A 12,389-nucleotide genomic window follows, 5' to 3' on the forward strand; every position below is an offset into this window, starting at 1 on the left:
GATCACATATTATTTCTGCAAAATGGCATGCACACCTTCAGCGCTATGTAAAAACATGAAACCAACAAACCGCTATTACTACTACAGGGGCTACCATGCTCAGAGTAACTTCCACACCTTCGCATTCCTCCACACAACTTTAAAATGCATCCTAATCCTGACCTGCAATTCCTTCTAGTCCTAGGATACCATAAAGCTCCAAAAGCTATTCCAAATCTTTACTCTCAGCCCTCCCTGGTTGTTCCAATCTGGGCCCCATCACAGCTCATTCCTGACCTGCAGCATCTATGGCAGTAAAAACAGAAATGTCTTGCTCCAGTGTCTACTCACCAAGCACATACTCAGATAATGCAAATTATAGAAGATAGCAGAAGTGCATTTACTGGGCTCAATTCAGACACAGCAAAGAAAGGTTTAGTAATTTAAAGCAGTGAGGGGAAAATATTTGCACCACTAGGTGAAGCACTGACTTAGTTTCTCAAAGTAATTTTAGGGTTAGCAAAAAGAGCCAGGTTAAGTGCCCTGGAAACTAAAGTCCTCTATTTGCAGAGCAGAAGCAGCCTGCAAGCTTCCTCTCAAACCCATTCCTTTACTAACACACCTTAAACCCTGACCTTAAAAGCCTATTGCTAGAAACAGGAAGAGGATAATTTGATCATTAGCCTCTCTGATGAGATGACAGAGAAATTCTGCCACCTTCTACACTCTACATTACTCTACCCTGGTGCACATTTTTCTCTCATTCTTACTACTTGCCTTCATGCCCCTTTCATGTACCCAAGAAAACCACCTCCCCACTTCTTTTTGTGCCTTTTCCACCATGTTTCCTTCCACAGTGCCCCTACTGCTGAAACTCTTTCACTCTATTCAAATCCCTCATTGCAACTCAGTTTAGTCCATCAGTGTACATCAACTGATTTAAACAAACCAAATAAATGCAACTGTATGTGCTAAGATACCATTTTCTTCTACTTGACCAATGAACTGTGTCTTAATTTTGCAGATTCCTTGGAACTAGGCCCCCATCTTCTTTATTACTTGTACAGACTGTTACCAATGCTTAAAACAGTCAATTAGTGCAAAGTGTGGTGGAAGCATTTATGATGTGGAAAGGTATCCACCAGCCACTGAACTGAGACCAGCAACTCATTTTAAACAGGCCAAACAACAATTAGGTTGAATTTAAAACATTGGCAACATGGAAAGGCTCCTTATTCTACTATTAATCCCTCAGCTAGCCAATACTCCCCATTTATTTTTAAAAAGTATAACTTGCAAAGAAAAAGAAAGCATTACTTTACCGTGGCAGTAGATTATGAGCAAATAAACAATGGCAAACAAGAGGTCATGGACTTAGTGTATTTCTTATACCTTAACTCCCAGAGTAATAAAAGCAGTATAAAACAAAATACATATTTTACCTGTGGATCTTGCTTCATTTGGGCAACCAGTTTCTAGAAAGAGAGAGAGACATATTCATCAATACATTACAGAGTTCAATCAAGGTTGTGTTTATTGGACAGTTTATGTAATAGCCCTGATTAGAAGTTGGAATTTAAACAAGACACCCTGTATTTTAAAAAAAAAAAAAAAATAGCAAGACTTAGCTCATCATGAAATTATTTTATAATTCACAGAAATCTTGTCATTAATATAATGAGACATCCCTATTAATTCTATAGTCAGCCTATCACCTTTCATATTTAGCTGAAGGATGCTACTACATTCTTTTTTTTTTTTTTTTTTTTTTGCAGGAACTGCTTTAAAAAAAAAGATTCCCTTTAAGGAAAATTTAAGCCAGCTGGGTAACCTAATCAAATAGCTGTGTGTCCTCTAAAACTGCTGTCTTCTTTGCCCACAGTCATAGGGAATACTGAACAGACTGAACTACTTTAGATACAATAGTTGTTTGTTTATATAAATCAAATGCAGCACATTTTAGGCAGTAAGGAACTGCTTGTGTGTTGGTTTGGTTGGTACCACATGGGAGATCCATGTTCAGAAGAGACTTTTCCCACTTTCATCCCTTGAATTAGCAGTGACTGAGATCATCATGGATGAAATACCCCCCACATCCAAAGGGAAGTAGACAGATGGTTACACCATTCACTGCTGTTCCTCCTTCAGTTCCTTCAGGCAGTTGCAGAAGGGTGTTGCCTATATAGCTAACCAGGAAGGAGGTTATCAGGATTTTACTAAGGAAAACCAGAAGCCCAGAATGATGAGGCAAGATAAACCCAACAACCCAAATTCCTGTTTTAGCGGTGGCCATTTCACCATATCAAATCATTCATCTGTGAATCTGAAGGGGACATGGTAAAGTCCACACTTGCTTCCCTATCCCCTTATAAGAAAAGAAAAGTGAGGAAAAAATCCAGAACATAAACAGATACATTAGTACACTGCATTTCACTCACATCAATATTGCTTGAAAAATTATGTGAATTAGCGTTTCTTAGAGATTTCAGACTTTATTTCGAATTACAAATTTATTTGTATTTGTTATTAATTTTAAAGTCTCCTTTGGTAACCTAAAAAAGACACTGATTGCAGACATGCCACTTTAGTCATGCAGAGAAGCTGGTATCTTCCCAAAGGTTTATATTCTTGGCCCATTTTCATCAGCTCCTCCGTGCTCACTACCTCAGATAAAGTTGTTAAAATAACTCTGCTAGTTTTTATATAAATGTTATTTAAAATATGGAGACAGATTATCTTCTCACAACTTTTCATAAGACACCTTGCAAAAGTCAGTTTGACTATAAACTCACTTTTGTACAGCATTAAAATATCAGCAAATGTTAGTAAGTTAGGATCATATTACACCATCCTCCAAGTAGGCAGGAGTTCAATGTGAGAGAGAACAATAGAAGCTGGGCTTAAGTTATTTAAAATATTTCTCTTCTCCTTGTCCTACAGATGGGGAGAAGGGAAGGGGTACTCCAGGCTCTTCCATTAATCTGCCCCAAGAGTACTCAGGGAGACCAATTCTTCTGTGAGGACAGCCAAATGCAACTCCCTTTGAAGCCCTTTAACAATAACAAACAAATTTAAAAGGGCAAGGTGCTTGAGAATGAACCAAGTACTGCCTTCCACACAGCAGTTGAAAGCACTACTTCATAGAATCAGAGAAGCACAGAAATGTAGGGCTGGAAGGGACCTTGAGAAGTCATCAAGTCCTGCCCTCTGGGCTGTGGCAGGACCAAATAAACCTAGACCATCCCTGGCAGGTGTTCGTCCAACCTGTTTTTAAACAACCTGCCTTGGAAGCCTCAGTTAGAAAGTTTTTCTTAATAGCTATCCTAAATCTCCCTTGCTGCAGATTCAGCCCATTACTTCTAGTCCTACCTTCAGTGAACATGGAGAACAGTTGATCACCATGTCCTTTCTGTAACAGCCCTTCACACATCTGAAAACTTATCAGATCCCCACTTGGTCTTCTTTTCTCAAGACTAAACATGCTCAGTTTTTTCCCCTCACAGGACAGGTTTTCTAAATCTTTTACCATTTTTGTGGCTCTCCTCTGGACTCTCTCCAATTTGTCCACATCTTTCCTGAAGCATGGTGCCCAGAACTGGACACAGTACTCCAGCTGAGGCCTCACCAGTGCCGAGTAGAGCAGGACAATTATCACCCATGTCTTACATATGACAATCCAATTAATACACCACAGACTGATATTAGCCTTTTTTGCAGCTGCATCATGTTGCTGACTTCAGTAAGATTCCTTATCCCTTCCAGCCCAGAGTGAAGGACAGAATTGAGTCTTGAACCTGGAGCATCTTTCCATTTGCAAGAAGTTATGATTCCCACTAGTGGCAGCCCTGTCCAGGACTTATTTCTGTAAGACTTTTGATCATTAGTACAGTGGGTGGTGCAGTAAAGGAGGGGAGAGTCAGTCCTAATGAGTTTAAAAGGCTACAATCATAAGTATAAAATGGGGAAATGCAATGAAGGGAAAAACACCCAGCACATTAAAGTGAGTTTATTTTAATACTGTCTCCTTAATATAGTCACAATATTCATTTTCATATAACACAGTACTATAGCTGCCACAGGTAAGGTGCAGAATAAAGAGGTTGGAAAGTTGTACAATATGAAAAAACTTGACAACCACTAATTCAATATATTTCTAGATACACATACACGTCCCCATCAGCAACATGGGTACAGGGAATGAGGAAAAGGAGGATTTTGTACAGTTAACTTAAATTTACTGAAGCCATTTGAAAGAGAAATCTGGGGAGTCAAAAAATTGATGAACAAAGATGATACGACGAAGGACAATTCTCTCAGTGACATGTAGTGCTGGCTTCTGAAATATATATTGGTAATATTTTGTATTTCTATGCAGGATTTTTCTTAAATAAAAATTATATCACATAACTTACTTTTCCAATATATTGCCTAATGTCACTCTCCATTTGAGCTGTACAGAAGTAAACAAGAATGAAGTTTCCTAAACTCCATCTTTACTTTGTTACTGACACACCTATATGCTCCTGAAAAAGTTACCTTTTAAAATTAAGAAAGCATTCAGAACCTCAATACAAACCTTTATGAACTCCACATGGAAGATAAGGACCTTCAAATTCCTGAGAAGCACTGTTATGGAGCATCCGCCCCACGCTTGCATGTAAGGGGTTAATGGCGCCGTAGGGACGCTGTGGGAAAAACAGCTAATCGGAGAGGGGCTGCAAGGAGCAGCCAATCAGAGCCTGACAGGCCCATATAGGAAGAGCTGCAGGACAAAGCAGGTTCAGTTGCTCCCTAGAGCTCAAGGAGGAAGATCTGGCTGCCTTGCAAGCAGAAGGAACGCCAGCACTCTGGACAGAGGAGTGCGACCACCAGGGACTTGGGAAGCTACAGAGAGTTCCTGGCTCGTGGCTAAGACTGACATGCTGAGGCCCTGAGGGAAGGGTGAAGAAGGTGCTGGAGCTGTGGAAAAGTGGCCCAGGGAAATGTACTGAGAGGTTTGAGAGGATGCAGCATGTGGCTGGCATCTAAAGGGTCCCTGGGCCAGAATCTGGAATAGTGGGCAGGCCCAGGTCCCCCCCACACACAGTGATGCACTGGATGGACAGTTGGACTGGCCCCCAGAAGGGGGAGCACAGTGTGTGGCATAGCCAGAGGGCTGTGTCATGAAGACGCCGTCGTGGTCCTTGGAGTGACAAAGGACCAGTAGCAGGAGTGACGGTGGGCAAGGAACACCGGGAGTGGACATACTGACCTGCAGAGCTGACCCTCATGACGACCAGCAGGAGGCGCTAGTATGGGAGTGGAGCCCCATCACAAGCACATAATACTAATCTGCAATTTTGGAAGCTGGTATCTGGCTTTCTTTAAATGATCCACCCCCCTCCCAGTAAAAGGCCTCAGGGTTTAGCAGAATGCATATAAAGATAGAATACAGGAAAGGCCTGAATTCTGTTCCACGCTCTTCCATGTTTTGGTCTTAACACTTCATAAACTTTATTCAGTTAGAGCTCACAACATTCCTGTGAGCTAGACAAATATAATTATCCTCATTCTACGGATCTAGCCATTCAAGTATTATGCTCATCATGGTAGCTGACAAAAACAGAAGTGAAGAGACGTGCTCACAGCAAGTCAGCGTCAGCCAAGTTTACAGTTCAACTCTTCAATAAACTTCATCACAGAATCCCACACACATCTCATTTTACTCGTGTAACAGAAGTAGCAATTCTCACATGCCCCTCAGAGATATTCACACAGTTACTTGATTTTATATTAATTTAGTATTTTGAAAAGATAACATTTAAAGAAAAGTTAACTCCATAGTTATGGTTGTGACCTTACCTTATATTTGAAGAACCATTTTGACACACCTTCACTTACGTTTCTCAAAGCTATACCAATCTAACTAAAATTACTCATTTGTGATAAAATGGAATGGCTAACTGATTTTTATTGCCATTTAGCATCTGACAGACAAAGTTTAAGCATCCTAACACTACAAAATAAAGATTCTTCTTGAGCTCAGGTGAAAGGAGGTCGTTTCTGCAGTCAAAAAACTTGGGTTTTATTTAAAATACCCCTCGAATGGCTTTCCCCCTGGTGTCTAAGTCCCAGCTGTATCAGCAGACAGCTTGTTCTCACTGGAACACATCTCTCTCCATGATTCCAGGATTTCTTCCCAATCCCTCAAGTTGGCAGTATGTCTTTGGACCACAGAAAGATCTCTCAGCCAAAATTCACTGAAAATGCCCTCTTTAGATTATTTCATCAATGCTAAAGCATGTCATTTTAAAAAAAGAAAAAATTCAGACCAATGGATTTATGAAGTATTTACTGGCATAAAGAAGCCACTGATGGGTAAACAGAAAGTTTAAAAAGTGTAAAGTTTTCTACAGCAATTTCAAAACTGAACAGGCTATTGCTATACCTGACCTCTTAGGACTAACCATTACTTGCATTAAAATGTAGGAGAAGAAAACCAAGAAATAAAGAATACAACTTACCTGGTGAACCTGAATTTCCACTTTCAGAGCCTCCTGTAGAGTCTGCAACTCCATTCTCTACCTTCTCCACTCTTTCTAGCTGTCTCTTTACTAATTCCACAGTGCCTTCAGTCTCTGGCTTCAGAAAATGAAAGTTCCTTTTCTCCAAACTTTTGCTGTAGAATAAATTTTTTATTTTATGGTTAGCAGAAGCCAGAAATTAGGCAGTTTTTAAGAAGTAGTTATACTATAATAAAAAGCATGAATACTGAAATCAACTAGACCATCTTTCATAATAGCATCTTAGTCTAATTTGCAAATGATCCTTGCAAACATAAGGAACCTAACAGCTTCCCAAAGAAGGTTTTCCTTCTAATCTTTTAACCTGACTTGGAAACTTTCTGAACGCCTGAAAATTGACATTCTTGTTCCCTGTGTTAAAGTTTGCAGGCAGACATGTTTGCCTACAAACGCTCTAATAACTTACATATTAAACTAGAACACAATGTATATTCACAGTGCTGCACATATGGGATTAAAACATATCTTCCCATGACAATCTGTCAATCTTAATAATCCACACACACCTTATGTACACATGGGAATAGCCCCGATTCAGTACTCTGTTGCACTGCACCAGTGTTAATGAGAACAAGATGAGTACGGCATTAACTAAGCTCACTAGAGTTTCAAGCAGAGGTAAACCCAGGTTACCTCAATTGATGAAAAACACACAAAAAGAGTTGGGCAATTTCCATAAAGGGCTGGGAGAGCACAGTTAGGGGGAGAGCTGCAGAAAGGGCTTTGATTGGAGGAGGGCAGCAGGGGAGAAGCAGGCTCCTACCCTTTTCTACCCTTAGGGGTCAGCACCAGCACAACTCCACTGGTTACAGGCCACCAATTACTGAATCAGGGTTATTCCCGTGCGTAGGCAAAGCCACAGTCTCAAATGAATAGGATATTCATATTCTCTTCCTGTCTGACACAGGCTGGCTGGCCCTCTAAATGGAGATTGGCTCAGCCTGGCCTGTGATGGATCGACTACCTCTCCCCACAGATAACCCTGATCATCTGGTATCAGGTGACTCCATTCAATTATCACACCCAGACAGGGAGGGAAGAGTTGGGCAATTTCCATAAAGGGCTGGGAGAGCTCAGTTGAAGAGAAAGCTGCAGAAAGGAGATTGCCTCTTATGAGGGCTCTGATTGAAGGAGGGCATCAGGGGAGAAGCAGGCTCCTGTAGCAGAACCAGAAAAAGGCCAATCCCCAGGCAGATGACTTGGAAGTAGATTGGAAGTACAGACCCAGACTGGGGGAAAGACTCCAGGAAAGAAGCCCTGAGGGTCATCAGCTCACTTAGGAGCAGAGACTCCAGGAGGAAAGTTCTGAGGGTCAGCTCTCAGAGCAGGGCAGAAGGGTAGCCCAGGAAGAACAGAAGACCCTTTTGTTTTTATATGTTTTCTTTAGACTAGAGACTGCTACTTGACAGAACATCCCTAGGCAGGCCACTCATCTGGTATTAAAATGGACAGTCCAGCTTTTCTAGGGTTTGTCCTCTTCCAGTACTCAGATGTGATTTTTGCTGGTAACAGACTTCGGACACCATTTTGAAGAGCATGCTGCTCCACCCCCACCACCGTGACCTTGCACACAAGGTCTTAAAAACAACATCCCCACGTAGCGTGACCTCATACACTTGCATCCAAGATCACGCTGCATGGGGGGAGCCATTTTTAAGAGAGTGCCACCCCACTCCCACGTGACATGACCTCACACATACTGTGTGTCCAAGGTTATGGTGGCAGGGGTAGGCACTTGCCATTCCCGGAAGTACTGGAATGTCCAGTATTTAGGGTTGCCAACCCACCATGATTGCCCTGGTGTCTCCAGGAATTACATATTAATCTTTAATTAGAGATTGTGTCATGTGATGAAACCTCCAGGAATACCTCCACCCAAAATTGGCAACCCTACCAGTATTCCAGGAATTCATGAGTGGCCCCCCAATGTCTCCCTGAAAGAAGGTAAGCCTGTCACTTGCAAGGCTATTGTGGGGACTAAGAGGGAAACAGAGGAAGACCCAGAAAGCAGGCCAAAAGGAACAAGGGGAGTGTGGTGCTGCTGCTACACTGTCCTAAAATATCTTGTTGTGGTGATGCATGCTGTTAAAACAGGTGACTCTGTCCACCCCAGATGTGGATGCATTTCAGTGCAAGTCTATGACCCAAAATTTGTAAAGAATTGAAGGAGGTATATATTAAGATAATTAGTGTTTTCCAAATAAAATAACCCAAAGCAGTTTTGCAGAAGCACAATGAGCTGTGAATATATTAATGTTGAAACCCTTTGCAGTGACTGAGCAGAACTTGGTGACATTAAAAAAACCAATACTACTACTTACCATCTTCAAAGCACTTTACAAAACACGAATTAATCCTCACAGTAACTGTGAAGTAGGTAAACATTACCCATATTTTTAAAGGGGGGGAAATGAGATACAGAGGGGAGGTTACTTCCAAAACAATGCAAAGTATCTAGTTCTGAGCCAGGATTAGGAGTTCTTGATCATCTTCTCATGCTTAGACACAATGAAGGACTCTCAATCTTAAAATTACATGTTTTTTGTGGGTTTTTTAAGTTTTTAAAAAATATTTACTCTAAAAATCTTCAGAACTCATTATGTATCCAATCTCTGTAGCCATTATTGATGCATCAGGTGTTACACACTACAGAATTCTAGGATATTAATATAGCTAGGATATTTTTAATTTTTTTTTAAAGTAGAAAACCTTCATAATGGAATTTTTTAAAGGGATACTGCCAATTTAGCTTAGATCATACATTTTAGCTTTCAAAAACACCCAAGAACTATTAATAGGGTGATATTTTTTAAATAAAAAATTTGAACTTTTTAATTTAAACTGGATATTCGAATTAAATTAAATACAGGTCTATTTTAAAAAATAAACCTATTTAAAATTAAATTTGAAATTATGACAGCCTATGTTAAGGTCTAAATTTACTATAATACATTAATGAATGCAGTGTTGTAGCAGCCATGTCAGGACCAAGATATTAGAGAGACAAGGTGGGTGAGGTAACAGCTTTTATTGGAAGAATAGCACTGTGTAAGCTCAAAAGCTTGTATCTCACCAACAGAATTTGGTCCGACAGAAGTTATTACCTCACCCACTTTGTCTCTCTATAATCTATTAAGACCATTTAAAATTATATTAAAAAATAATATTCAAGTGGTACAGGTTTATGGCTGAAGTTTTGAAGAAAGTCAAACCACTGAACTAGTGGTAGTCATGGTACTTGGGACCAGAGTTTGTTGAAGTGCTAAACCAGTTTAAGACAACAGTAGCCTCTTCTGAAAGCGCAGAGAAAATATTTTCTTCATGCCATCTTAACTAGTTCAGTTCAATGACTAGTTCATTCGAAGTTAAGACACCAATTAGAAGCTGAAAAGCATGAAAGCTTGTTTTCCGCTTCCAATCCATGAGTAAAAAATAGGATGATGGAATGAGATTTACTAGCTCTAAAATCCAGAAGACATGGTGACACTAAACAATCAATTCAATTCACTAACTATAGATAATGCTTTGTTCAATAAATCAATTATAGTTTTAAATGCACAATTTTTTTATTTTTTTTCTTATCAAAAAGTTTATTTATTCAGCACATTTAAGGCAGAACTTTTAATGAATTAAAAAAATTAAGTTTTAGTGCATTTTTAGTTGCATTAGAATTTCCATCCAAATACAGCTTGACACAATCTCTCTCTCTCTTTCACACACACACTCACTCTCTAGTAAACAAGAAATGCACCACTTTCTAACAATCAAAAACGTAAAAATTAGGAATCTGAATAAATGTATGTTAAACTCTAAAGTTGCTTAAATAAACTTGTGTAAATATACTGTAGCCTCCTAGTTTTCAAAAAGCAGCACCAAATTTAGTGTAACGGCTACATTTAATTGCAAATCAGCATGTTGTAATGGTGAGCAACCAGTGAAAATTAACCTCTCTTGAATAAAATAACTGCAGTACAAATACAAAGCAAGATTAAAATCTGATTTCAATCAAAGTTTCCTGCTTGCTGTTCTAAATCATTATTAAAATCTGTGATTTAAATCACTGATTTAAATCAATCCATGCTGATTATTAATAAAGTTAATGAGTCTTATTTTAACTCTCTCTGTCTATGGCAGGGGTTCTCAAACTTCATTGTACTGCAACCCACTCCTGACAACAAAAATTATTACACAACCCCAGGAGTCAGGACCAAAGCCTGAGCCCAGCTTCTCCAGATAGCAGGGCCAAATCCGGAGCCCTACTGTCCCAGGTAAGGGGGCCAAAGCCAAAGCCCAAGAGCTTCAGCCCCAGGCAGGGGTCTGTAACCTGAGCCCCCTCACCCAGGGCTGAAGTCCTTGGGCTTTGGTTTCGGTCCCAGAAGGTGGGGCTGGGACTCAGGCTTTGGCCACAGCCCCAGACCCCAACAAGTCTGAGCCAGTCCTAGTGACCCCATTAAAATGGGGTCCCGACCCAGATTTTGAGAACCACTCGCCTATGGTAAACAAACCAGGGTTGGGAAGAAAATGAAACTGATTAAGAACAAAGTGAAATTTACTAGTCTAGTTTTGCTGTCCAAACCGAAGCAAATCACAAAAAGTACTCAGTATATAAATGGTGAAAATATAAGTATTAGATTTTAATTCATTCATTTTTTAAGTTTAACAGTCATTAGTTATAGGTAAAGTGTTTTTAAAAAAGGGGGGGGGGGGAGCTCTGATCTTATCTCCTAGAACTGTGAATGGAAGGACTATCCATGTGTGGCTCTCCCAGCATCTGATATTGAAGAGACGGGCACACCCATACAGAGATTCTTCCACAGGTTTGTGATTCATATGGGCAAGTAGGTGGAAATTAGATGAGGAACTACACATTATTTGCCAGCTCTTGTGCTACAAACCTTAAATGAGAAAATACACCTCGAAGTTCTCTTACCCTTTCCTCAGAGACCCCACCAGGGTTCCAGAAGGACCTGTGTCCTGGTAAATTGCTGCTGATGCAATGCCAATCGAAACGCAGTACTTGGGAGCTAAGTGTGGGGGTGAATGCTGAGGTAAGGAGCCTCAGAGGCATAGGGTCTTCCACAGGCCTCAGGGAATCGACCAGACTTGAGAGCAGGCCCCACCGTCTGTGATTAGGCCAATCCCACATATCCCCAACTGGATGACATGAGGGAAACCTCTGCACGGGATTCCTCATGGAGATCTGCTCTCCCCAAACCCTTTATTGTGGGTACGACCACTGGAGAAAGAGATCTGACCCATAATTTCTTTCATCAGCGACTCTTTAAACAACGAGAAAACCTACAAACAGCTAGTATCCTGCAATAAAATATTAATCCTTTGAGTTACAGAGGTGCAAACAGTTCACTTATATTCTACCCTATTTTACGTATTACATTTTTTCATCTAGAAAGGAATATTTTTTCTTTTTAAGCCAAGAAAAAATAGTTCCACTTTTTAGATTGCTTTCCAACCTTCTGTCCAAGAGGAATTTTTTTACAAATGAAAAAGGGACTAATACCGAGAATGTTGAGGCCTTTAACTCTAGTGGCTTATCCGTTATTGCAGCTAGCACATATTATGGTTGCATCCGATGAAGTGAGCTGTAGCTCATGAAAGCTTATGCTTAAATAAATTTGTTAGTCTCTAAGATGCCACAAGTACTCCTTTTCTTTTTGCGAATACAGACTAACACGGCTGCTACTCTGAAACCCGATATTATGGTTATGTGATTCTAATAGAGTATTAAACACTGCAGATTTACACCAGTTTAAAACAAAAAAGGTGAAAAGTAGAGGAAAAATTGAGAGACTATGCTATCAAATACAATACTCTACAGAAAAAGTAAAA

At 40.1% G+C, this 12,389-nt stretch overlaps 1 protein-coding gene across 5 annotated transcripts in view; it reads right to left on the minus strand.

The window, feature by feature from the left end:
• Window positions 1–12,389, minus strand: part of PHF21A (PHD finger protein 21A) — a 251,601-nt gene that overhangs the window by 171,760 nt on the left and 67,452 nt on the right. For all 5 annotated transcript variants that reach the window (XM_084631686.1, XM_084631689.1, XM_084631690.1 and 2 more), the window contains exons 3-4: window positions 6,483–6,637; window positions 1,422–1,454 (exon numbers count right to left, since the gene is read on the minus strand). In XM_084631686.1, coding sequence (XP_084487812.1) covers window positions 1,422–1,454; window positions 6,483–6,536 — 87 coding nt within the window. In that variant the 5' untranslated portion in view covers window positions 6,537–6,637. The remainder of the gene's footprint in view (window positions 1–1,421; window positions 1,455–6,482; window positions 6,638–12,389) is intronic.

Source organism: Lepidochelys olivacea, assembly GCF_965140295.1.
Source record: "Lepidochelys olivacea isolate rLepOli2 genome assembly, chromosome: 6".
Lineage (NCBI taxonomy): Eukaryota > Metazoa > Chordata > Testudines > Cheloniidae > Lepidochelys > Lepidochelys olivacea.